The sequence below is a fragment of the Tauraco erythrolophus genome, chromosome 9 (assembly GCF_009769465.1).
Source record: "Tauraco erythrolophus isolate bTauEry1 chromosome 9, bTauEry1.pri, whole genome shotgun sequence".
Taxonomy (NCBI): domain Eukaryota; kingdom Metazoa; phylum Chordata; class Aves; order Musophagiformes; family Musophagidae; genus Tauraco; species Tauraco erythrolophus.
In genome coordinates, this window is record NC_141473.1 from 21,709,359 (window position 1) to 21,736,721 (window position 27,363).

At 42.9% G+C, this 27,363-nt stretch overlaps 1 protein-coding gene across 2 annotated transcripts in view; it reads left to right on the forward strand.

Annotated features, from left to right (window-relative positions):
- Positions 1-24,030, forward strand: part of MARCHF8 (membrane associated ring-CH-type finger 8) — a 102,402-nt gene extending 78,372 nt beyond the window's left edge. Inside the window, exons 4-9 of one of the 2 annotated variants that reach the window (XM_086616591.1) lie at positions 377-427; positions 12,711-12,790; positions 13,091-13,936; positions 15,879-16,059; positions 19,988-20,135; positions 22,545-24,030. In XM_086616591.1, coding sequence (XP_086472717.1) covers positions 377-427; positions 12,711-12,790; positions 13,091-13,936; positions 15,879-16,059; positions 19,988-20,135; positions 22,545-22,849 — 1,611 coding nt within the window. In that variant the 3' untranslated portion in view covers positions 22,850-24,030. The remainder of the gene's footprint in view (positions 1-376; positions 428-12,710; positions 12,791-13,090; positions 13,937-15,878; positions 16,060-19,987; positions 20,136-22,544) is intronic. The other variant, XM_086616592.1, reaches the window with a different exon arrangement.
- The last annotated feature ends 3,333 nt before the right edge of the window (positions 24,031-27,363 follow it).

Consider the following 27,363-nt stretch of genomic DNA (forward strand, 5'->3'; position numbering starts at 1 on the left):
TTAAGCAAGAGCTTTCAGTTTTAGTGGTTGGATGTTTGCTTTGGCTGTAAATGAGGCAAGGCTGAGAAATATCCTTTCCAAAATAGATGCCATCTGAGGAAAGGGCTTTGCAGTATTTATACAGAGAAGAAATCATTGTTCTAGTATTTCTCAGTTTGTGCTTGTCTTGCCTATGTGAGTTTCTGCAAGGTAATATCTTGTTAAGCAAAGAAAGCAATTTAGTGATTGTGATAAATCAGGCTGATGTCAATAGAAGCAACGTCCTTAAAAGCCACATCTGTAAGACTTTCTCTGTGGAGTCTGGTTTCTAATACTGACTTTAAAATATCCTCATAACTGTGGTTTGTCGCTACAGTCATCCTGTTTTTCCTTTCAGAATGAGAAGGCTTTGGGCCATTCCGTGAGCCGTTCTAGTAACATCTCAAAGGTATGTTCCTCTATATAACTTGGTCTTTGAGAAGCTTGGGGATACTGAGATTTCTTTCACAAACTGACAATGTGACCAGTAGAAAATGCTTGTTATGCCTGTTTGTCATTGATAGTCACTCCTGAAACATTAGAACTCTGGCGTTTTTTGGACTCTCTTTACAGGTCAAATGAAATGGAAGCTACAGTAAGTTTTCTCTTTCACACTGTCAGTCTCCGTAGCTTGGTAGGAGCAAGATAAATGACAGATGCCTGAGATTTTTATCTTGGGTGAAAATCGCTCCAAAAATACCACTCAAGTATATTCTTTTATACCGTAAGCTATCTGATGTAATGTTCTCTGTAAGATGCATAGCCCTGCATCCCGTAATACGTATTGAATATGTGGTTAAACATTATTTTATTGTCAATTCAAAACTGAATTTTTGTTAGCACCATGAAGTGCATTGTTATCAGGGCATGACTACGTAAGTATTTTAAAATGTTTGTTCTAACAGGCCCTGATCTTGTAAGAGAAGCATGATGTTCTACTCAGTGTAGTCACACTTCAGTATAGTCGATGGACACATCAAAAGCACAGTGGCTTTGTTATGCCATTAGGAAAAAAGTATCTTCTGTCCAAGATAACTTATTAAAATACATACCCTACTCCTACTTCTGCATTACAAATAAAAAGATTTTTGATTAGCTGGAAGCCTGACATGTTTTTGCTTACACAAGTACAACTGCTTAAAGCCTTCATGCAAGCGAGGCTGTGCTGGTTGACCAGTGTTTTTCATGGAGTGCAGAAGCCTCAACCCTTCCTTGCCATGTTTGATGTTGCTGGTAATAGTGACTTTTAATGAGAGACTGAGTCATTGTTGCTGTGACATGCTCAAGTCCCTTTTTTCTATTCTGGGTACTTCAGCATATAGGAAGCTTTTCATGCCTATCTCCAGCAGAGGAAAGAGTGGCTGCACTTAATTTACAGTTTATATGGGCACAGACAAGTTTCACTTTGGAGCAGAAAGACAAGGTTACTGGGTGTCTTAAATAATGAGCACAAGGTTTTGACCAAGAGCTGAAGGTGGTGTCGTCATGGAGTGATGCAGGATTGTGTTTTGCATTCAGCATCAGAAAATGTGCATTGACAGAAAGGGTTTTGAAATAAATACCATGTGAGTAGAACTTCTCATCTGTGCTTTTCTAAAATGGGACTGTGCTTTTTCCTTCTTACGCTGGCTCTTCTCTTCTTAGAGATCCTTAATTGGATTTTCAGGTGTTGTTCAGCAGAGATGGTAGTTTTATCATTAAGTGTCATTGTATTTTTCCCAAAGAGTCTGAAATTCAGCACAAAAAGCCTTTTGGCAGCAGCAGTTTGGTACCCATATGAAGCTGCACAGTTCATTCTTAATTTATGGAGAACTAGTGGCATGGCAGAGCAGTGGCAAGGACCTTGCACTCTGGCAAAGATCTCCGTGGGTGTGCTGGCGAGTGAGACATCAATATATGCATTCATCTTGAAACACTGAAACGTTCAACATGATTGCTGTGTACTGCAAAAGCTAAAGTTCTCAGGGGGAGTAAAAATCAGCTTTGTCAGTTCAACGGGTGAGGCTTTTTGGTTCCAAACATGAGCTTCCCAGCAGTACCGATGTTCTTACTGCTTCTCTGTCGCCTCTGTGTCTGATCCGTTCTGTGCACCTACTCCACTCTGGAGATAGCTTCTAACAGGGGCAGGAGGTGGAATTCCCATTAGTGAAATCATTCCCCTGATTTGTTTCATACATCTGAATGCTGCCTTGCACATCCAGGCAATTTAGTGCTAAGCTGCAACAATTTATTTTGCATTCTACAGGTTGATGGGCTGTTGCAAGCAATTCGTAGGACAAAACAAGAAAGATTATAGTAGTGGGATGCTGCATGAAAGCTTAAGTACATGGAAAATTTTCCATTAGTTCTGAGATTTAATATGAGAGTGCCTTTTATTTTTGTTCAGAATAGTGTAACAACCTGGCCAATAAGGCAAGTTGAATATATATAAAGGAGAAAGCATGGAAATACTTAGCTGCCCGTATAACCCTTTCCGAAATCCTCAGAGCTTGTTAATACAACACCAGTTTAAGAGGAGCTATTTATCCAAAGTTGAGTTTGATCAATTATATGCTGCATTTCCAGATATGTTGGGGAGGGGGTGGGGAGTGTACAGAAGTAATGATTACACTTCCTGCAGATTACTGTTTCAACTATTATTTTTCCACCCAAATCTAGCATACAGGGTAGCGATGTAGCAAATCTGCTACAAATGCTTGGCACTGATGCTTGATTCAAAGCCTTTCTGGTGCTGATACGTCATTATGAACTTGCTGCGATTATTACTGTGTACCTTTCCACTGCTCTCAGTTGCACAGTGCAACATGAGTGGAAAGGATTGAGTCAGAACTCAGCCGCTAGCCGAGAGATGATGCTGTGTTACTCGGTGTGACCAAGGAAGGCAGTCCCCTAGGACTAACAGTGATCAAGGAGGGAGGCAGACAGATGGTGCCACTGAAAATTAGATCAGCTGGTAGAGGTAGCAGGACTTCTTAGAACATAGACCCCAAGCGTTGGGGCCAGGTGGAGCCATCCCGTGGGAGGAAGAGGCAAAAAGGCAGTTCTCCAAGAAGCAGATGCTAGGAGAGGCTGAAGAGATGCTGGTACATGTGGCCAGGCCAAGAAAAAACAGTCACCTGAATACTTGGCTAGCGACAGAGGCCAGAAGCAACAGAAAAAGGAGTAGGGAATAAGATGTGGGAGGATCTTCATATGTGCCATTAGGTTTTGTGCAGTCTGTTGCACGCTGGGGGATGTGGCATTCCTCCAGGTCCTTCTTTGCTTTTTTGGTGTGTGTGTTTCAAATACTCCCTTTAAGTCCAGTCCACATGAAACATTTGAATTTCTGGAATCTTTTCTATGTTTGTTTTGAAATTTGAAGAAAAAAAATAGTGTTGAAGGCAGGTTGAATTGATTTAGTCGTGAGACTTGGACACGGCCCGATTCCCAACTTGCCCTGTTTCAGCACAGTGATACTGATTGGCACAGGCGTATTACAGCCCAGATCTACATCTCAACTGTTTACCCTAAGGGAGCATTTTCGCCAAGAAGCCACAGTTCACTGGTAAGTGCCTTCATCTTACAAGCCACATAGAGAAATAATTAAGCTTTATAGAAGCTTCGTCCTCTAAATATAAATGAAATTGATTCTAAAATGCTGCCAGTTACTGAGAGCAGCTAAAAAAGGGTTTTCCACAGTGGTGGTAGTTCATGCCCTCTGCTCTTAGATAAAGGAATCGTTCTTACAAGCAGATTAAACGAAGTCACTAACAAAGCTAGTCTGTAAACAATTATCCTCAAATTAGTGATACTGTTTAGCTTTAAAATGTCTGATATATCCTGAAACTGATGATGTGACGTACGGAAATATCTTCAGGTCATCTGTGTGCTGTTCCTGTCATCTGATTACTCTGGAGGGCTGATTTTAGCATAGTGGGGAAGCACTTTATAGTCTTATTTTCGTGGCCCTCTAAGGGATAAGCTTTGAAGATCACAGCAAAGGAATCAAAAGTGCACTCCTTAATAAATGTAAATGTTTTGTCTTTTCTGAAGGCCTGTACAGTTTTATCTTTTGAGCAGAAGCACACTGTGAAGTATTAAATTATTCTTGGGCTGAATGGCAGCCAGTGCAGACGCAAAGTGGTAGCCTAAGCTTGCTATGAAATTTAAAATCCATTTAGGCTGTTCATCAGCTTGGAACAGATTTAGAAAAGCATATGAATACACACGTCCGCTGTTGCCTGAAGCTTTGATGGATTCAGTGAGCATTTGTGCGTAAAAAGCAGTCCAGGTTTTTCAATCACAGAGCTTAGCTATCGTGTAACCTATCAGATGACCGAGGCTTGCTGAAAAGAAGTACTGCTCGGAGGTGTTCTGTTCAGGTACATGAGCTCGGGAGTAGGGAAAGAGAAGTTTCTTAAAATAATAGGAAAAAAATCCTTCTACTGAGCTATTGGAGAAAGGAAAAGACAGGAAAAATTGTATAGTGTGAAGATTAAGGTATACTCTTTTCCCCACCCACAAGAGCAAGTAATCGCATGCTGGTGCACAATGCGGTCAAGTTCGTAAGGAGCGCAATAGTCTCACTGTGCTGTGATAAATCCCCTCTCCTGGGGCTGGATTCTTACTTGATATAAGTATGAGGGCCCTCTCTGAAGGAGAAACCTGCAGGAGTTTCTTTTCCTCTTTTGTTCACTCCGTCCATTCCAGGTATTTTGAAGAAGATTTTAAAGTCAAAGAGCTGTATTTCTTCTTCTTTTTCTCCCGGCAGAACCTGTGTACTTGTTACTGGGTTTAGTCAACCTTAATCCTGTGCTATAGACAGGTTGAATTACGCTTGGGGAGATTTTGAAAGGATAGCTAGTCTCCTTTCTGTAGTGCCTTCAGCTCTGGTATCTCTAGAGGAAGTTCCTGCCAGTATCCTCCTTTAGATTTCTTTATGAAGAATGAGGGGAAACTGCCTTCAGCTTAGCACCTGGTTTCCTGAGATAATTTTAATCATACTCATATACCTTATATGAAGAATGGAACAAAGTTCTTCCAGCAACTGACTGCTGATTGTATTGAATTGTTGCCAAAATCATATGGTAGAGTTGATTATCCTGAAAATTTTGAATGCCTCTTTCCCACATCTTCTACCCCTCCCCCCAGTTTTTTTAACCACTCTACATTCTAATAATGCGTCTTATCACAGCCGAAGATGGTTGATTTTAATATGTGCTGGAAGTCAAAATAGCACAAGTCTGGTAGGGAGAATTTAATGGAAAAGACTAGAAGTTACTGATGTTTGATCCTGCCATGTTGGTGTTTAGCAAAAGCTAAAGAGGTTGAAAACAACCGGTCATCAGGGCTCTCTGCCCTTCACAACATCCAGCCTTTTCATAGGTGGCCTGTTCTGGCTATCTCAAGTGTCAGGTTAGTCCACTTGGCGGGACTGGTTGGTCTCGTTGCACTGCTGCCTGGGTGTGCTAGTTCAGCTGGAGGCCTCCTTTGGCATGTGTGCAGTGAAATGACCATGTCTGTTCCACAGATGAGCATTGGAGACTTCACAGCTGCAGTGCACTTTAGCGAGAGACTTCAGCTAACATACGTGGAATACAGTGCGTGCTGAAAGCGTAAAAACACAAATATGTTGCATCCCGGTGGATGACTGGAGCCAAACAATTATATTTGTTCTGCAGTGGCTCCAGACAAATGGTGGATGTGTCCCTTGAGTTTAATCGAGACCTCCCTGCCTGCCTTCAGCCCAGACTTAGGACGTCTCAGCAGAGCAGGCAGAACAGAATTTTGCCACTGTGGGTGAGATAGGGCTGGGGCTGTCCCTGTCAAAGCGAGGGGAGGTGAATGGGGCAGGGGTGGCACAAACAGTCAGGTTCCCTCGGTCTCTTCAATAGGTGTCCTTTCCCTATGTGAAGACTAGTCAGGCTAGCTATGGAGTGCCTTGCAGTGGCACTTGGTGCCTTTTTTCACAAGGCCTCCATCACTGTTGTTTTCTTCCTAGAGCACTGTCTGCACCTAGATCCTGCTAGAGGAACAGGTATGGAGTGGTTGGTCTTGGTTTCTGTGGTGTAAACTAAGGAGGGAGCAGAACCTGGGACTTTCACTGCCTCTGGAAATGTACTATGCAAGATAAGTGCCTGCTGTGTCCATGTCTAGCAGCAGCCTTGCCTTAATACGTGTTTAAATAGGATCTGTGTGAGAGAGAAAATAGATCTTCAGCAATGAGTTCTTCTAAAACACAGAGTGTGATAACCGTCCCACTGATTCTGTCTTTCCCATGTGCTCCTGCCACATTTGTCATTCTGATGTGTTAATACCAGGACAGATGAATCTCATTCAAACAAGGCTCCCCGTGGCCCATTGCAGGTCGCAGCACTGTGATCTCAGTGCTGAAAAAGCATCACAGTGCAGGAGGATAGCTTGAGGGTGGGATTAAAGGTAGTGGGGCCTCAATCACTGGTTTTGCTTGGGACAGGACAACTCTGGGGCAGTGGTGGGAGATGTTACCACTTAGCCAACACCTACTATGGTTAGCTGTGTCTCTTTAATCCCCATAGAGACTGGTGGTGGTTGGAGCTGGCTCAGTGGAGAAGACCACTGTGCTCCTGTTGTTCTTCTTCCGGGGAAGGGAGGCAGACAGAAACTGCCTCCTAGTGGCACTTGAGGCATCTTTTAGCATCAGTTTTTTTGACAGCAGGTGCAGCTATCTTTTAGGATGTTTATTGTTCCCTTTTTATTTTTATTTAGCCCAGGAGAAATTCATAGTTTTGAAATGGGTTCATCACAGCGTAAAATAAAGGCAAACCTGTAATTAAGATGCCAGTTTGAAATTTGGGTTGTGGAGTGTTTGGCTTGTTGCTCTTGCTGAATTTGTATTTGTCTGAAGCTCCTTGTGCTGCAGTTCCTCCAGAGTAAAAGGCTTAAAATTGTGCTGCTTTTCTCTGACTCTTTGTCTGCCCAAAGGGAAGATGTAGTCCATTATTAAACGTGTATAGGGCTTAGTATGTTAGTTCCAGGTCCTTACCTGAGACTTCTACGTGGTTTTGTAGCACAAATAGTAGGGCCACAGTATTGGTCTTATTCATGTGGCACCTAGAAATGATGTAGTTTGCAAATGTGGGGGAGAACCTTTCTTTGCTTCCTTCAGACTTCAGATCAGCAGAGGAATTCTTCTGGAGTTAAGTTGCTTCTAACTTTTTACCTTCAATGAATAATTGAATAAAGTTTTTAGAATGTGACAGACCCTGTTCTTTAAAATGAGATACAGTTGCTAGTACTGAAGTGCAGTCCAGAGTGAGACGACAGCAACTATACCCAGAAGTGCCATCTCAAATAAAACAGGTTATCTTGGAATATACTCAAGCCATTGACAAGTTCACTATGGCTCGCTTCAAAGATGACTTTATTTTCTGAGGCAGGGTGGGCTTTTTGGGTTTTGGTGTGCAGCATGTAATCACAAGTGGGTAATCAGAAAAGACTGAGTTCTTTCACCAGCAGATCACACTGTTCATGGAGTGGGAGCAGAATGAGAACAAGTTATGTACATATATATATATATGCATGCACAAACACTCGTATATAAAAATATATGTAATATATCTTCCTGATGGCAACCTTCCAGAGAGCTGTAGACTTCCAGGGATTGCTGCCTTCAGAGTCACTGTGATGATCTGAACGCCAGTGCAGAAGGCCACACCGTGACCTCTCTGAATTGCATTAGATGGGAATGTCAATATACACAATTAACTAACTATTGACCTTTAGTCTTGAGCTATTTTAAGCAACCAGTCTGGCTGTGTGGGGTAACTCTCTAGCACATAGCTCTAAGGCTTCTCGTTGGAGGTGATGTTCCTCCATGCGAAGGGTGTGAAAGCCCACAGAAATTCCGCAAGTGACTCTGGCTTTAGAAGGGTTGAATTCAGGCTGTCAAGGCTTAGGCTGCCCATCACATAATGAGCATGGCAGAAACTTCCAATGACAAGGAGTACTTTAAAACCTACTGCTGTGGTCACTATCGTAAGTAGCCAGTTCAACCAAAGGTGCTGCTATTTGGGAGGCTGCTGCTGGGGCATTAAGGATGGGGTGTGTGTCATACAGAGTGGTGGAAGCTTTGATTGCTTATTTTCCCAGCCTCTTTAGAGCTGAGCATTGCATGGGAGCAGCGTCAGAGCTCCAGGCTAGCTGGGTCTACCTCTCTGTTGCATTCACCCATCACAGTACCTCTTCTTTGCCCTGTTCTGGCCCAAGGCTGCCGACGTTTCTTCTTTTCTGTGGCACCTCTCTGGCTGATAGCTGCTGTATCCACGTTGGTGAACCCAGGCGAGCTGTGCGAACTGGTGAGCATCACCTGCGTGCACCTCTGCATCTGGGACTGCCAGAACTTACTTCTTGGGCTGTTGGCAGCAGCTTGCATTATACTGTGCTCTTCTCTTGTCGGTGAGTTGTGCCTCGCCATTAGAGGCTCATTGCTCTAAGTTCCTCCGGCAGCTGAAACTAGGGAAGTGACTAGCATTAAACAAGCTCAGTAGAAGAAGTGGTTAGTTTTGCCTCACCTCACTGTCCTAATCTGATTTGCAGTGCAGCTGCGTAAATAGTTTCATTAGCAAAAAGCACGGGAGGAAAGGAGGACAGACTGAGAGACTGGAGGCTCATTGAACCGTGGATTTTGGTGGAAGCCACAGCTTATGTTAGCTTAGATCGAGGGTGGGGCATAACTTCCTCCAGTGTTTTGTTGTTCCACTTTGTGGTGCCTTTCCAAATGTATTAACTTCTGTTCGTATTTTGGTTGTGTTTGCATTATGTATGAAGATGAAGCAAATTACCTCCTTTGATAGGAGGAAAAGGAAATGTGCTTGAGATGTGGGGTTTTTTGCAAGCTGTCCTGAACATTGCTGGCATCTAGAAACAGAACAGTGAGCTTGAAACGTGAATGAAATTCCACAATTTCTTGCTTGTCCCAGCCTTTTGATTTCCCAAGTGGCCAGACTTTGACACTTAGTACCAGCTAATTGGATCAAGAAACAAGTAACAAGGATTTGGAAGGGAAATTTTGGATCATTGAATCTAGTCATCTGCTATTAGACTGTCACATCATATATACCGCTGTCTTTTTTTTTGAAAGCTTCATTGCTAAAGTGAAGGAGTGGAGAGATTGGATTCATTCTAAGCAGGTTAACTTCTGTGATTTGCTCATAACATAAAACCTGAGACAGATATATTAATTGATTTGTGACTTCAGTTCCAACAATATGAGGCTCTGTTTCCATGGCAGAATGCAACGTACTGTTTCACTGGTTCAATATTTTGTTTTTAGAAGATTGCCAAATATGTCTTTTTAAATAATTCATTCCTTAAGTCTTATTAATTTTCATTGGCATAATTGTGGCAGCAGATTATAGTGTGTCAGGTCTTTCACTAACTTGTCAGTCTTTCTTTAAAAAAAAAAGTAATTACTGCACAAACTCTTTTTAAAGGATAGAATTTGAAATTAGAGATTTACCTGCTTTTAGGAGAGGTTAAACATCAAATAGAGAACAAATTTCCAAGTAATACCTGAATTCACCTCATCATATGATCAGCATTCTATATCACTAGCATGTGCAAGTGCTGTAAAATGTAAAGAACCATAGTTTCCAGGAGAAAGCCAATAATTGATCTTTAATTTGTTTTGCAACAGTCATAACATAGTTCAGTTTGCTTTCTGGCCCAAGGTTATTCGCTTGGTTTTTATTCTATGCGCATACCCAGCTGGCTAGGATGGGAAGTAAGAGACAGTGTTTTGCTGCGGATCAAGAGGTGTGTGTTTTGAGTCTTGTCCTCAACTCTTGCAGACCCAGCTGTAAATGGATACTTGTTTTTTCAGGCTCGATGCACCTGAGACATCCCAGGATGAGGCCAGACACATCACTCTTTTTAGTGCTATTGGCTAAAGAAACAAAACCTTAACAGATGAATCCCGTAACATGGAAGATGATGATTGTATCTATAAAGCAGCATGTGTGTCCTAGTATACCCAACTTCTCTCAGAAAGAAAGAAGAGTATATTGTGTGATAAGGATCCTTGCATTTGCTATGAGAGTGTAAAAGCCTGCAACGGCCTTGTTTAAATATACCATAGGGGTTTTTAATAAATTAAGTATAGAATCGAAGAGACCTGAGATGGATACAGTGTGTGTGTGTGTGTTGCACCATGACCAGAGACCATCGAAGCAGTGATGGCTGCACAACCTTTGGCATCTCAAGCTGAAACACAGGGGTGGACACAGCGTGCTTCCATGGGAACACGCCTTTTGTGACCTGAGGTCTCTCCTAGCCTGGCATTGTGCACTTGCCTGGCCGAAGTCTGTGCTGGCTCTGCTGGTCTTCATGCAGCCCAGCGTGGTGTTGACACTTGTGTGGTACTGCCGATTGCATTGTTCCTTCCTGGGTTTCAGGCTTTGCTTTGCAGATCAAAAGAGCTGTAAACCTTTGTTTGAATTTTGAAACTCAAGCAGCGTTTTGCAGCGGTGGGTGAGCGGCTGTCATGGTTTGATGTGGAGGGGGGGGTGGTTCTGGTGGCAGGAGAGGGATTTTGCTCCCTGCGACCTCCCCGGTTTTGGAACCGGGTTAGGCTTAGTTCTGGCCACCAGATCAGACTGCCATCCCCCTCAGGGTTGAGCCAATAGGGCACCTCTGCGAATTGCCCTATTTAAGTCAGGACAAAGGAACCGGAAAAGGTGCTTCGCCCAGGATCGAGCAGAGAAGGGAGGAGGGCACTGCCCCCGCTCCCTGGCTCCCGGCCGGGCAGCTGCCTGCATCAGGCCGGCGCCGCCCACGGAGAATGGCGGCTGCGGAGCCAGCTGGGGAACTCGGGGGCACCCCACTCCCAGGGTGCCCACTGGGCTGAGTTCACCTGGAGAGGACTGAGGTCTGAGAGAAACAGCCGCATCGACAGCAGGTCAGTGAGGATGGAGCGGGAGGAGGTGTGCCGGAGCCGAGTTTCCCCTGCGGCTGATGGTGAGATAGCAGGCGGCCCCCCTGCAACCAGGACGGCCTCGGTGGAGCAGAGACCCACTCGCAGCCCGTGGGGAGAAGATGCCTGAGCCTGAGGATGGTCGTGTTGGGGTGCACGACAAGGCAGAGGGGCATCTGGAGTCTGTGTGACGACCCACGCCGGAGCGAGTGGCTACAGCTCCCTAAGTCCCCGAGACTGTGGTAAAGCCCACACCGGAGCAATCTGTGGGGAAGGATTGTTTCCAGTGGGCTGGACTCACGCTGGAGAAGTTCGTGGATTTTTCCTCATGGGTAGGGGATCCATTGGAGCAGGGGAAAAGGGTGTAAGGACTCCTTCTCCTTTAAGAAAGAAGCAGCAGTAACAGCACGGAATGAACTGACCTGCACTCCCCCAGTCCCTGCCCCCTGTGCTGCTGGGGGGAGGAGGTAGAGCCGGGAGGAAAAGGAAAGGGGGGGGGGAAGGTGTCGGTTTTAAGATCTGGTTTTGTTTCTTTCTGTCCTCTCGAGTAATCGGTTTTTGTTTCCCTTTGTCCTTCTAAGTAATCATTAATAAGCTGTTTTGCTTTGAGAAAGCCCTGTCTGTTTTGCCCAGGACCATGGTTGGTGGGTGCTCCCTCTGTTCTTGTCTCAACCCTCAGTCCCTTTGGTTTTTTTCTCTCCTCTCTACTTTACTGGAGAAGGAGAGACTGTGTGAGTTTTAGTTGCTGAATCAGCCTAAAACCACGACAGCGGCACAGCCTATCCAGCAGCTGTGGAACATGGGAAAACCAGGTTTAAAGATTCTCTGTTACGAGGTTGTCGACACAGGTCTTCTCGCCAAAACCTCTAGGAAGGGTCAAGAAGTTTCTGTTAGTGACCCGCAGAATATAGTGGTAGAAAACGCCTGTAATAATAGCCCATTGAGCCCCAACTCTGAGACAATGATTGTTCTTACCATTTTGATTTTAGAGGCTTGTCTATTAAGTGTTAAATATGCCAAAAGCCTAGCTTTATTTTTTTGAGTTAGTTTAGCTGAATTCTGAATTCTTCAGTTACTCTATTTCTCACTGTGCTCTTGTTGGATCTTAGGAATGTGACTGCTGCCACACCTCTTCTCCAAGTAGGTGGAAGACCCTGTCAGAGCAAGAGCAAGATGAAAGGCCTCCTCGCAAAGTACAAAGAGTACTTCAGGGAGTGGTTTGGTTTGGCAGATGGTGCTCATGTGCATATGCTAGTACGGCAAATAAGTCCCCAAATAGTGTCTGAGTTACTGAATTACTGATGGCTCTGTCTTGTGAAAAAAAGCAACCCAAGCCTCTAATCTCTTGTCATCATTATAAGTGGAAGGATTAGCTCTTATGTGGTAGCTAAATTCCCACTAGTCTATACACACACCTCCATCTAATTATTCTAATTACTGTAGCATTGCTCATTTCCTGAGCTATTGTTCTGTGCAATGTTTGACAGCTGGCAGGTTCCGCTCCAGAGATGACTGCGTTTGACCTTGAGGGAAAACATTTCTGTTCTGATTACTACTTTTCCAAGGATGAGGCTGTGTGATCTTCCTTTTTAGTGTTTGACAGCAAAGCTGCTTTCTTGCAACTAGCCCTTGAATATCTGATGTAAAGTGATATCTGACTCCATATGCTGTGTTTAACCCTGAAGCCGATCGCTGTGTATACCAAACTCTTCTGACTTGTGACTTGCTTTTTGTGTGTGTGTTTGTTTTAATTTCACTGCAGGCTGGAAGTCCAACCTCTGTCTCAGCTCCTCATAGCTTCTCTCGAACTTCAGTTACGCCATCCACCCAGGACATCTGCAGGTAAAGTGTGTTGTTTGCATGGATACAGTGAGGCTTGTGCAAGGTTCAAATAAGAAAAAGCTGAAAAAGCACGTGTATGGGGAAGTAAGCAATATGGGGTTCCCCTTTGAAGCATCCCATCTGTTTGACTCAACTGCTGTCTAACACTGCTTCGTTGAATCCCACTGACTGTTTGGCCCCCGCTATGTTTGCCATTCCCACACTAGCTGTAATTCTCATTTCTTCACTTTTAATTATATGTGTTCTCTTATGTAATTGTTTTTTACTTTCTGTGCTTTTATTCCACTGTTCTGCATGCAGTTCCAGTGCAGTGTTTTCTGAGTGTTGTCATCACAGTCCAGTGCAGTCTGCTGTTGTCTTGAAAAATCCTCACTGCCAGAGCCCTCTGACACAAGGGGTCACTGTGACAGTTGTCTGTCAGGACACATTACATGCAGCAAAGAGAAATTCCCGTGGGCAGGATCGGGGACAGGCACTCAGGTCTGCTAAGAATGCAAAGCCCACCTGTGCTCTGAAATTCTCCAAGTCCCTCAATGACGTGGACCAAAAGGCGCAGAGCACCAGCGAGTGCTTTGACTATGTGGAGCGAACACGCTCAGAAGGCAAATTGACCCCAACTCAAGAGCAGTGTTTAAGGATTAACAAATTTCATCTTAAAGAGAGGAAACTGCTGAATCTCAAGCCTCTTTCTTATAGCAATTCTAAGCACTCCTACATCCCTTCCCTTTCCAACTACTCGAGCGCATCAGGAGAAGCAGAGAACAACAGTGCTGTACATATCCCCTTGCTGGAGGACAAAGTGGACCATGACACCTCAAGGAGCAAGAAACTGTTGCGTTACCTTTTTTCCTTCTCCCACACCTCCAGCACCAGCAGCCTGCATAAGTTCCACGAACTGGAGAGCTATTCCAGTCACTTCCAAGCTGAGAAATCCTCCAGCGTGCTGGTGGAAAGCACGGACTTCTGCTCTGATGATATGGGAGATGATGACGTCTTTGAGGACAGCACCTCAGTGAAATTGAAAACAAAAGAGCAGCGGGCACCGCTTTGTTCAGTTGAGAAGGACAGTGACCTTGACTGTCCTTCCCCCCTCTCAGAAAAATTCCCCCCTCTCTCCCCTGTGTCCACATCGGGGGATACCTGCAGGTTGGTTTAGCAGAGAACCGCCTACCTTCAAGCCCTCCTGTGTGCAGTGGTGACCATTCTGCTTTCCCCTGCCTTTGTGCCGTTTCTGTCTTTTGTTTCACCCTGTCACCTTGCTTTAATATGTGCGATTTGAAGCATGCGACCTTCTCTCTGCTCTCCTGTGTCCCTCTGATGCACTTAACAAGGCTACTAAGCAAAAAAAAATTCCTTTGGAGTCAAATAAATTCTCTGACAATTTGTTTCAGGTTTGAGGTTCTGAAATGGTGTTTTTCTCTTACCAATGCCCAAACTGGGAATATCATGAGAGAATCAGCTACACATAATAAAGGCCAAGCTGAACGTGTCTTAGCTTTTAATGAGCAATGTGTTGTCCTGACAGTCACTGCTGGTTTGGATTGGAGGGTGGGGAGTCAGGAGGAAAAGAGGCTGTTTGAACATTGCTTCTGAGATCAGGTCAATATAGATTAAGATTTTTTTGTTGTTGTTGTTTTTTCCTCACAGTTTATATCCCACTACACTCTTTTATTTGTAAAGGGCTTTCCAGATGCCTTAGTTGAAAGGGGGATCTGGGTGTTAGTGGTGGGCCTGTGTGAGGTCCAAAAAGGATGGGTGTCCTTGTTCCAACTACAGAGGACTAATCGTGCACAGGTGGTGGGAACAGCCAGCTCTGAACTGTCTTCATGGTGACTTGTCCGCAGGTCTGCCCCATCCCAGCTCCAAAATGTGGCTGAGGAGCAGGAGTCACCAAGTACACAAGCAAATGGCCCATCGTTCTATCTAGCATTTTACTATCCTAATCTTTCTCCTTCCTGACAGCGCTTTCTGAAGCTGGTTTTGTTACTGCTTGCCAGCATTATTTGATTTCCCTTCTTATTAGCAGCAAAATCTAGTTCCGTACTGGCTTGTCACCAACAAGACGCTCTTGTAATCCACCCACTCCTTCATTTCCACTTGCCAGCTATCAGCAAGGTCACAGGAGGCAAGATGCTACACATCAGTAAGAGATTTTTAGTAATAGACAGGGATGGCAGCCTGCCAGGGTGTACTTCACATATGCTTAGTAACTTATATTCATTCCCTGAGCTCCTTACCATCCCCCTTTCAATTCATGACCTCTTCCTCACGGTTAGAAGGACTTAGTGATGTTTGATGCAACCCAAGAGTTGTGTATAAATTGAAGCTGTAAATCAAATGCCAGCACCTGGTAGTAATGGTATATCGGGTGTCCTTGCTGTCTGCACAGTTAGGCTGTGAGGGAAACGAGTTTTGCAGAGCCGATGCTTGCTTCCTTAGCAGCTCTTGCAAAGTAAGAATTGGATAGTAAAGCCATTAGATCATATAGAGTAGCTGTATTTTGAGGAGATTCAGTGCTGTGGCTTTGCAGTGGGAATCTGTCTCTTAGCAATTGGCACTAGAAAAAATCACTTCTTTTGTGCAAAATCCAGGCTGTCTAAATTAACTCTTCATGATACTGGGGCTGGCTTTCACCATTGATTTGGGAATTTTGTGTTATCTTCAGTTTCAGATCGTAATCCATGAGTAGCTGTACCTCTTTCTGCGTATTTTGTCTTGGAAAGTGCTGTCTGATCTGTTTAAATGCTATATTCAGTTAAGTGCTGTTGTTCTAGATGAAGCGTTGTCATTTCTTACCCTGTTTTTTCTTTTGGATACTGCATTTCTGTCAGGCTCTGTGCATCCGCCTCATCTGTTAGAAAGCAGCTGTCTAGTTAGCAATGTCTGTGCTCCATTATTTTGTGCCTGTGTATGTGCTTGCGCAGCAAGGGAGTTCTTTAGCTTTAGCTCCTTTATGGAACACATTCCTTTGATATGTATGTCTCAGGATCCTGAGTGGACAACTGAATGTGATCACAGATATTACATGCCCCTTCCACATCCTTTCTGCTTCCTCTTCTCCTAATGAGCAGCTTTGCTTCTGATTCAGGATATGTCACTGTGAAGGAGATGATGAGAGCCCTTTGATTACACCCTGTCACTGCACGGGAAGTCTTCATTTTGTGCACCAAGCCTGCCTGCAGCAATGGATCAAGAGCTCAGATACACGGTGCTGTGAACTGTGCAAGTACGAGTTCATCATGGAGACAAAACTGAAGCCTTTGCGGAAGGTAGGCACAAGACCTGCTTCCCCGAGGAAATACTTTGTTAAACACAGATCCACTCTGAAAAGAGGCAGTCCTTGCCCATGAGCCTACAGCACTCCCCACGTATTTGTCATGTTTCTGTGGCTCCTTAGTAAGTCTGGTCAGTTTTGTATAGGTGCAAAAGAATTTAGATTAACACAGCCTGGCAAATTCAACATCAGTGGAATCCAGCTCTGAGAGTTAACGATTGTAGCCCAGCAGCTCTCTGTGTGTAAATGTACATACATACACACACACGTGCATATGTGCATGCAGCAACATGATGTTTTTTCTTTACAGTTACGTTTTAGAGTTGATACACAAAGGTATTTGCTCTGCAGTTACCTACGGGTTTTTTTAAATATGGAGTTTTGTTTTACTGTTACCTGCTGTAGTTTGCTGCTCCGAGATCCACATGGCTTTTAAGTTGTCTTGAAAATATGAGGATTTCAGGTTAAAATTCCTTTAAATCACACTTTCTGAGTGTTATTTGGTTTAAAATTGTACCTTTTTAAAGGAGCAAACCTATTTTAGTGAAAATATTACAGTGCGAGTAGAAGGAGGTTCACCAATAAATATGTTCTAATTTTTACCTTTTTTTAGACTGTGAATGACTAGGTTTTAGTACTTCAGGTTGCTAGAACCTATATTTTTGTTTTACAGGAAAGTACCTTTCATAAATCTGGTGACTTAAAGTATAGGTGCTTCAATGCTACTTGTATTGTAAGGCCAGTTTTGCGCTTGTGTCCTTTTTGTTCTCCCACATCCCCCAGGCTTTCCAGTTGAATTGGTCCTTACCATCAGGATTTTGAGATGGAAGTCACTGGTATTCTTAGCACAGACAAATCTTGTCATGTCTACCAAAGTGGAAGAGTTTAATAACAATAATCTCAATCTGGAACTAGAATAAATGAGAAATGTTAAATTAAATTATCATAAGCCTAAATCATGCAGGGTGGGAAGTCCCTACTGCAGCCATCTGAAAGCTGTTGCGAGAAGCTGTCCGATTCCTAAAAGTGATTCCTAGCAGAAAATAGAGCAGATTTCAAACACATCTTTGTTTTTTACAGAAATGTACAGGTTGCTTGTGTCCTGTCAGTTGGTAGGACAACCTTTGCTTATGACTGCAGCAAATCACTGCCTTCTAAGAAGTGCAGATTTTTCCTTGATAGCCCCTTGGCACAGAGCATAGTATCTCTGAGCTGCAGTGTTGGCTGTCGTAGGCTCTGTTATCTGTACAGACAACACTTTGCACAGCCCAGCTGTAGGACATTAAAGTAATGACTCTAGAGAATCCCAAGTAAGAAGAGTTGCTATAGTTGGCAATCAGCTGCTGTTTTTTCTGTGCGTGGAGTGGGTGGGAAGCATTTTCTGAATATTTGTGCCCTGTGGGAAAAAGCTGTTGGGCTCCTTCAGAAATGAGTTACTCAGCATAGAATCGTAGAATGGTTAGGGTTGGAAGGGACCTTAAAGATCATCTAGTTCCAACCCCACTGCCATGGGCAGAGAAATCCTCCACTACACCAGGTTGCCCAAAGCCTCGTCCAACCTGGCCTTGAACACTTCCAGGGATGGGGCAACCACAAGCATCGTTGCATATATCTGAAAGGTCATCCAGGGGAAAGAGACCGGGTGCCAGAAGGTAGGGACAGAGCCATGAACAGAAGGAGAAGAAGGAATTTACCTCTCAAATATATCTGGAGTCTTTTAGAGGTTCAGCTGCAGCCAGAAGATGAGCCACCTCTGTATCTTCAACTCAGCCTTTATGGTATCTTGTCAGTCAGGAGAAAACAGTCTGGAACTGGTGATTACAAACAGGATGGGATGAATAACAGGGCTTGTGCTTGTCTGTAGGGTAGAAATGGAATTAAATGTCTTCAGATGTTAAGGTTGTGTCACAGCACTGTATTGGTCTGTTCAAACACTAAGTTACTAAGGGAAGAGAATGAGAAAAAAATGTGTCATAGTTTAAGTGAAGATGAGGGGAGATGAGAGGGATACTCTGTTTTAAAATTTCAATGGGGAAAAAAAGGACATTCAATTTTCTGCTGAATTTTTTGTTTTAACAACACTTCAAAACCACAGAAATGCTGACTATTTTAATTGGGAAATGCCGCATGCTGTGTCATCGGAATAATGCAGCAAGGACCTACAGATTCTAGTTTCCTCTCTGGGCTAGTGGATAGTTTGCAGAATATCTTCTTTTGCTGTGCAGTCATATCTCTTGAAGAGATGAGGTGGTATAAGTTGGTTCGGTGGCTGTGGAGCCGTCAGTTCACGAGAGATTTGTTCAGCAGAGGAGCTCAAACTGTGGAACAGAAAAGAGAAATATAACTTAGTCAAAACATAACTCCTCATGGCTCTGTAGGACCATTCACAAATAGATTTCATTTGACAAAAGAAATGAATTTATACTTTCTGTCAAAAGTGAACTCCTTTTTTAGATGGAAAAGCAAATTCTCTGTTTAAAACACAACATTCAAAGGGAATGTTTTGTCCAATCTTTTTCTGAGAAGATTGAAAGAATGTAACTTTCTAGCATGACATGTCTAGCATGTCATTGGTGGAAGTCTTCAATTCTTGTGCCATGATGAGATTCGGATGCCCACAGACCTGGACTGACCAGATTGTTGGCAAGATGGAAAGAATCACAAAGTCTCTGTTTCAAGTTTCAACTATTCTTGTATTTGTAGTAGTGGAAATAAAATGTAACGGGTGATCTCAGTCATACCAGTCAGGTCATCTTCACTGTCTTCCACATTATTCCTCCTTTTCTAAGTCCTCTTTTTCTACAAATTTTTCTAGGAGACATCAAATGCACTTCTCTAGAAACACATAGGTATTTATGAGAAGCTTATGTGCCCCAGCATATAGTTTGTGAAAGTGTGAGAAAAGCCCATTTTAACTCTCTGTTCCAGGCAGATACGCTAAGGGATGTGTAACCCATGTGTAAAAACTTTAATTGTATACATAGGGAAATTGTAATAAATAATTTTAAAAAAAGCTTCCGGGTGTTGAGGTGAAAAAAAAAAAAAAGCAAGCTGTTTTTGAAAAGTTAGAAACATCTGTAATAATTGTCTAGTTTCTTTGTATCTTTCCTAAATGACTGCAGCCTGACTTTGTGGTTTCTATTTGAGCTGTATAAACATTGTTGATAGATGCAGGTCTGGGGATTTAATTTGCTGTGACCTCTCACTTACAAAAGCTGTCATCCCAGTTTTACTGTATATTCTTGTACATTGTATATTCTACATGTATTTAAGTGCACTCAAAACACTGAAAATAAAATATGGGTGTCGCTGCTGTAAGTAGTGTTAGATATATGTGAAGATTGAATGAAACCCTTGGAGGTAGGAGGTGAGAACTAAACAGCCTTGACTGTGCACCAAGGGACTCTAACAGAGCTCAGCTTGAGATGTCTTGCACGCACCAGTCAATTGGATCATGTACCATTTTCCTTGCAGTGTTTTATTGAACGTCTGCCTGAGCAAGGGTACCCTTTGCTACTCATGATGCTCAGCGGTGACTATGAGCATCTGCTGTCGAGTGGGGAACGCACGAAGGAGCAGCCTCGCTCACGCAGCACAAGACCTCCCATTAGGGTCCCTCTGTGCTGGAGTTGTGCCTGCGTGGGTAAGCAGGGTGTGATGACGTTGTGCCGAGGCTCCAGATCGGAGCTGAGTGCTGGAGGTCCCCTCCGGCACCAGGACCGCTCCCGTTGCAGCAGGGTGAGCTGCCTGCTGTCACACGCATGCTGTGGTTGGAGCAATATGCCATCTGACTTTTAAAATCCGTGTTAGGGGGAAACTGGTCTCCTGCCTGGTTTTTGTTCTTATCAATGTTCTCTTTGCTTATTCTCTAGTAACTACAGTAAACACCTAATCTCTTGCTCTGCTTCTGGGTTTCTTGCCAGTGGGAGAAGCTGCAGATGACGGCCAGCGAGAGGAGGAAGATCATGTGCTCTGTAACATTCCACATCATTGCCATCACCTGTGTTGTGTGGTCTCTCTATGTCCTGATAGACAGGACTGCTGAAGAGATTAAACAAGGACAGACTACTGGTATGTTACTTGCTTATCTTCCCACTTGTTCTCTTGGAATAATTATTTATCTTGAATGTAGAGAGGATGCAGAGCATGAGTGTGCAGGTCATGTTTATACTTAGACTAGTCAGCTTTAGCCTGAGGTTGGGTTGGTGTAAAAGCACTGTTCTAAAATGGTTTGTTTAAATCCGTGTAAATTCATCGGTGGGTGCTTTTTAAGTCTCTTTCAAGTCAATTTAGTTTGCACTTGTGAAATGCACAGATATGAGAGCTAATCCACTGTAGCCAGACACAAAATTGCAGTGCCTTAGCTAATTTAGTTTTGAATTGGAACACTTGCTGAGCAGATAAGGACGTGAGCATTTGTTTGCCGCTATGGCTACTGGCCAAAACCAGAACAGTTTTTAAAAAGAGAAGAAGTAAGAGGAACCTAAATCCAAATCTTTGAGGTAAATCAACAGGGTTTTATTTCTATTCGGTCATCTGTGAGGTGGGTTAGCACAAGTTTCCTCTGAGCGCCATGTTAGACTGAAGAAATTTTTATCGGTGCTTGTGCCTGAAGCAGAAGACATTCAGGTTGATTCTTAGAACTCTAGTTCGCACAGTTGAGAGGAGGTGCACTGCAATTCATGTTGTGGCTGCCACCCCACTGCAGGGATGTCTTAACTTCTTGAATAGTAGTTTTTCTTTAGTGTACCAGCTGTAAACTTACTGAACCAAAATCTATTTACCTGGGTGTGCTGAGCTGCAAATTTGCAGCTGTCACAGAACTGTTTCTCAGGCAGCTGAGCTGCCCATGAAGGCGGGTTTGGAAGGGACAGGGTATCTACCAAGGCTGGGAGCCATCAGAAGGCAAGCTGTCCTTGCTCACAGACATTGCGTGCCAACTAGACATGCAGTTGGAAAATGTTTTGCTGGTGATTGAAGAGCATCATCTGGGGAGGTAGCTGAGGTAGGTTTCATCAATAAACCTGCAAATCCACAGAGCTGTTACAGTCTCTTCAGAGCAGAATCACACTTCAAACTGAACAGTTTTGCTGTTGTTTCTCATTTGTAGTTTGATTGTTCATGACAACTGTCAGGAAGTCAGGAAGCTGCTTTAAATCAAATCTTTACATTTCTGTTCCATCCAACCCCATCTCTTCCATGTGTGCTGAAAATTGTTGGCCTTTCAGTGCAAGATTTCTGTATGATAATGAAAAACATATGCTTTCAAAGTGTCTCCAGGTTATTTTAGCCAATAAATATATTAGATGAACGCAAATAGGAGGATTAGTGTGAATATTTAGCACTTGTTACAATGCTTCCTTTGCTCCCTTCGTTTGGATTCTGTATCTAGGGAGTCCTGTCATGAGCTGGAGGGGCGTGGGGAGTGTGTGTGGGTACACATTCGTGTCTCCACAGGGGCAAGCGTATGCTGTCACTGCCTACAGATGGCATCAGATAGTTCACCTGTGAATCAGAGGTTCAGGTATTAATCATGGGTGCGATTTCATCAGTAGTCACATTGCAGTACCCTTTGTATTTTTGGACTAAAATATTTTCATTCCTCCCACGCTACCATGTATTTCCAAAAGAACATTGGCCTGTATCTTGGTAAAAGCTTCAAATACTTGGGAGGCCATGGTTTTATTTTCTGAGAACCCTGGTAGTGGGTGATTCAGCATGGTTTCATATCCATCTTGTGATGCCACTTATCATTAAAGAGGAGAGAAACCAGGTGGATACAGGACCTATGTAAGCAGAAGATGTGTGAAATGAATAGTCTCTCAAACGGCGATCATTTTTAACATGGAGGGGGAGCTTGCCAGAATGCTTCAGCATCTCCAACACTTGCAGTTTTGCATCAGAAGAGAGATTTTTAGTTCAACTACAAGTTACTGGGTCTGAGGCAGATAAAATTTTCTGGTATACATAACAAACACGTCAAGCTAGATGGTACCAGTTGTTCCCTTTTGAGTTTAAAGACTATGGCTCAATGTTGTCACAGTGATCTCAGAGTGGAACGGACTTCTTGGGTTGAGCTTCCTGCTATGAAAAGGAAACAATGCCATAGAATCCCTTTCATAATCTGATCCAATTTTACTTTAAAAACAGGTGTAAAAAGACATAAACTTATTACTGGCTGTTGCTTTCACTCTTTGTGATTGTGCTGCAGAAGGGCTCAGACACAAAGGATCAATTGTTTTATTTTTCCTATGGTGGATGAGAATAAATGTAGTATGTGAAGTAGAAGTCTGCATGTGTTTGACTTGAAGGGGGGAAAAAAAAAAGGCCAAACAAGAAAAATGGCAAAATAAGAATAGTTTGCATGGCCCAGACTCCGTGACTGTTTCCCTAAAGGATACTTTTGAGAGATCCAATGTAGTCCAGACGATACTGACCTGGTCCTTTTTCTTTCTTTTTTTCTAATTTTCTTTCTTACAGGGATTCTAGAGTGGCCATTTTGGACTAAGCTGGTGGTTGTGGCTATTGGTTTCACTGGGGGACTTCTGTTCATGTATGTACAATGCAAAGTGTACATACAGCTGTGGAAGAGACTTAAAGCTTATAACCGAGTAATATATGTACAAAACTGTCCCGAAACTAGCAAAAAGAATATTTTTGAAAAACCTGCACTAATGGAGCCAAACTTCGAAAGTAAAGAAATGCTTGGGGTTCGTCATTCAGACACAAACTCTTCACATTACACAGAGACAGAAGACCGTGCTGCAGAAATCCTTCACATCTGATGCTGGGTGGGAGAAGTGTTTCTGTATGTCCTTGAGGATTTAAAATATCATTGTTTACTGCAAACTACTCTACCTTTTTAAAATCAACTAACAGCTGAGGGCTGGTGGATGAATTTTTTTACATTTGTTTTTTGTTGGACTTTTTTTAAATCCCTTTGGCATATCTGTCAATGTCGTCATTGTTACATACCTCTCAACGTTTTGTCTCTGTATTAGCTGATCAAAGAGCCGCAGGATACTGGGTAGAGTGAGCCTTGGGTTTGGTATCAAGCAAGCCGCTAGTGAACGTCATCAACTTCATGGAGTCTGTTACTTTAGAATATGACTCTAAATTATTCTGCAACATGAGTAGAGTGCGGGTTGTTTGTTTGCCTGTTGTTTGAGTGTGATGAAGGAGATTGTCTTAGACACTGAGAGAAATGAGAGAGCTAGAGTCTAATCTACCGCTGACGCTGCCACTAACACTTTGTCTTAGGCAGCAGGTGTAAAATTTTGCTTTACGTATTGTGATGAAACTTACAAAGCATATAGCACTTTTAAAAATCTTTATTTTGTAATATGTATGTCAAATGAGAATGAAACTTGAAAGAATGTGTCATTTTCAAAACATCTCTTCATTCTTTACCCCATCTATTCTTCTGGAACGTAAACCTCTTGCCTTATAAAAAAAAAAATTAAAAAAAATTCCAACCTGTGATTTCAAACACATGCCCACATTATCTTACTAAACATAACACTAAAAAGCTCTGCCTCCGAGTTTCCTTTGAGGAGCAATTTTTTTCAAAGGATATTGCACTTGTGACTTGTTTTGGGAGAGTAGTGGATGTGTACAATGCTTGTTTTCAATGCGTAATGGTTTCAGTGCTCTGTTTTGAGGATTGGTTTTGCGTTGGTTTGTTGTTTTTTTTTTTTTTTAACAGGTCAGACCATCAACACACCTGTACATATACATCTGATGTAACTTTCATTCCAAACCATTGGCAAAGGGTTTTTTGCTCTACTGGTAAAAACGTGAGCTGTCACGGGGAAAAAAGATGCTTAGTCAATACAGCTAAAACTGGTTTTTCTTCTTTAGTGCTGTGTTACATGTGAATTACCCAAGAATTTGACGTTGTCAGAGGAGATGCCGAGATCAAAGTCTAGGAAGTAAATACTGTGTTAAGTGAATGAGTTTAAAAATACGTGCCTGGTTTTAGTCCTGATGTGATACATCGCACAGTCAGAGAATAGTTTTGTCTGTGCTTTTGAATTGGGGACTGGCTTTTTAACCAGTCAACCTCTATGAAAAGAGAGGGACAGCTTTAAAATCTGTTTGCAGGCCTTTAGATGGAGTTGCCCAAAGCCTGAGGTGTCTGCTGTTAGTTTGCTTGACCAATCTGCATCACTGAACACCTGTCCGGCTTCAAGCCCTTGTTTAACAAAAGTCTCAGTGTGACTGGAGCGCAAACGAAGCCCCACGAAAAGTCAGCACACGAGACTTCTGCATTTGAAAACTGGCTTTCTCTGCTTGAGCACTATCTAAATCTCTGTAAAGTCAATTATAATCTTCTGGTTGGTCTTAGTAGGAGTTGCCTGGACTTCTCAGTTAGGTAAAACCTTCTGTTTACATGTTGAGATACTGAACTGAATCCCCAGCTCCAGTTCAGATTTTACTTGATCTTTTTCAAGTGCAGCTTTCGTTGAGCAAGTTCTTTTGGTAATAAAAGTAGTTGTTTTAGGACTTCGGAAACAATAACAGTGAGAGATCAGTGATTTTTTTTTCTTAAAATGTAATATCAATTTGTTTCTAAATTGATCTTTTAAAAGAAGGCAGAGAAGGGACTGTGGTAAGAGAACACACACCAGTGGTTTCTAAGAGCTGTTAGAGGAAAAGTGTGTGTGTGTGCACGTGTCTCTGAGTGATCTCATGCTTGAAGCTTACTGGCTGTGATCTTCATGAACAACACAATACCTTGTTCTTGAGATGTTTTAAAATACCCAGACCTCTAGGCAGTCCTAGCAAAGCTGCACTGGCATGGGTTTGTGTACTGTGCTAGGTGTCCGGATGCCCCATGCTTACGTGATACAGGCAGATAAACCCTCTGTACCCTGCTCTATCGGGGCAGCAGTCTTCATGACCGTACACATGTAGAATTTGTTGCCGATGCCTGCCATAATTTAAAGTGCAATTACTCAGGCCCTTTCCTCAACTCTGCTGTGGATGATCCTCTTCTATTATGAGAACCCAGATAATACACTGTCTTTTTTTTTCTATTTTGTTCTGTGTAAAGATTTGTTGGGTAAACTCAGATGGATTAAGTACCAGGTCTCACACACCTTCGTCATGTTCTTCTGAAATGCCCAAGTGTACAAGGCTTACATGTCTGCGAGATGCTCACATTACAGCTGCAAGATGCACAGTATCAGCTGCCGACAGATGTTGTGCACATTCTCATCTGATCTGTGGCCAGTAGGTGAAATGAAAATGGACAAGTTCTGATATGAAACCTGCTTATTCTCCAGACCTGAGAGGTACTGGTGTCTGACCGATGTTCTGACAAATGCCCATATGGCACACTGTAATGTGCTGCTCTTGTTTCAGTCACTGTCACGCGTGATTCTTGGTGTGAAAATTGTGAAATCTTACTTGGTGTTTTGGAAGCTCCACGTGGCATGTGCCAGGTAGTGTTCACTGTGTTCAGGATACTGAACGTTTTTGCTATGCCTCTGTGTATCTTAAGTTGGGAAGAAAAATCATCTCCAGCAAAATCGTTTGCGGAAAAATATTTGTGGATGAAACTGTTTTAGCCAGTGTTGCTGCTAACTGTTCCCTCTTCCAGCAGGTCTTTTCTGAAGGAAAATTAAGGCCTAATATTTAAACTCTTTATATTGCTTAGGAATGCTCATACCAGGAAGAGCTGCAGAAGAGATCCATCTGTCAGGGGTTTTCATTTACACTGGTCACACTTCTCATGCTGATTCTTGCTTGGTGTTAACGGTGGGCTTCGGGAGCTGCAGTTTTCTGCTTCTGCATGATGCCATCAAATGGTGTGAGAAGGCTGAATGGTGTTTTTTACTTTTTCCTCCTCAAGAAGATTCTGTTAACATGTTTTCAGCGTCCAGCTGTCAGGCACTGATGCTAGCTCAGATGAGCTCTATACTTCCACATCAGTAAGGGGAACAACCACCCCCCTGTCAGGTCAGGCTTTCCAACACTTCCTTCTGGCAGCTTTTGAAATTAATGAAATAGAAGTCAGAATTTTTTTAGTCTTTATTCCTTGGCCAAAGTTAGTTTGAGTTACCTGGGACTTTTCTGAGACTAGAATTTAAGTAGGAGGGAATATAGACTTAATAACATCTACCACGATCCCTTCCCTAGATTGCCAGAGTCTTTGCTGATATGCCCTATGCTCTAGACATCTGACCAGGCTCCCATTATATTGATTGAAATCCTGTCCAAAAAAACACTGGCTATGCCAAGGAAATTTCCCTGCCATGTCGTATTTGGTATATCTGCCAGGTCATGAACATGCATTATGTTAGAAATACAGGCATGTGCTGCAGAAGGTTGATCTCCTTTAAGAGATGTTAAATTCCTGTGAATTCTCAGGACTTTCTTCAACTGTAACTGTATATTTCTGGGAGCAAGAGGTGGTGTTTAAAATGTTGCCCTGTGTTCTGAAGAGATGGCCAGACCTGAGGACAGCTTACTCTGGTCGAATGTTATTGAGATTGACTTTACTTCAGCAGGAGGGATTCAACAAAGGTTATACTGAGCCTGCAAGGGATTAGAGAAGTGCTGGGCTTCTGTGCTGGGCCTGGGATATCCTGGGAAGCAATAATAACTCCCTCTCCAAGCCCCTTTCTGCCAGTCCCCTGTACGGATCAGGGCATCAGTCCCACATGCGGTGGTGCTGTAAGAAAGGGGGGTGCCTTGCGTGCCACTTGTGGTGTAGGGATATGGCCACACATGGGAGCCAGTTGCCTCTGCCATGTGTTTGGCTGGGTAAGTGTCTATGACAAAGCAGGACCCAGGTCCAAATTTCTGCTAGAGCTGAGGTATGTTAAGATACAGATTTTTGGTGTAGTCTGCTGTGGAGATTGTGGCTAGCAATGAAAGAGAGATTGGTGATTCTGGGTTGGATTCATCTCAAATATGAGTGAAACAGGGCAAATACAAAAGCAAGGATATTGCTGGCTGCATTTTCACAGCGTTACATTAGATATGCAAAGAAAACTTCTGAGACCTTTTATTTTGTGATTATTTCTTAGTTTTGAGATATTGCAGTATCTGTATATTCCAATGAAGTACCGAAAGACTTGTCTTTGTATAGAAGATAACTAAAAAATTGCAGCTGATCTTGTATTTGGGTAAAACATTTGTAGATAGGTAATTGTATAATGTTAAACAACTTTACACTGGCATGTGTTGTATAGTTTATACAAGACACTTCACACTTCTGCAGGATTTTTTAGTTAGTAAATTTCTAGTAACTTAAATGTATAGTTTTGTATCCTTTCATGTATTTTCATTT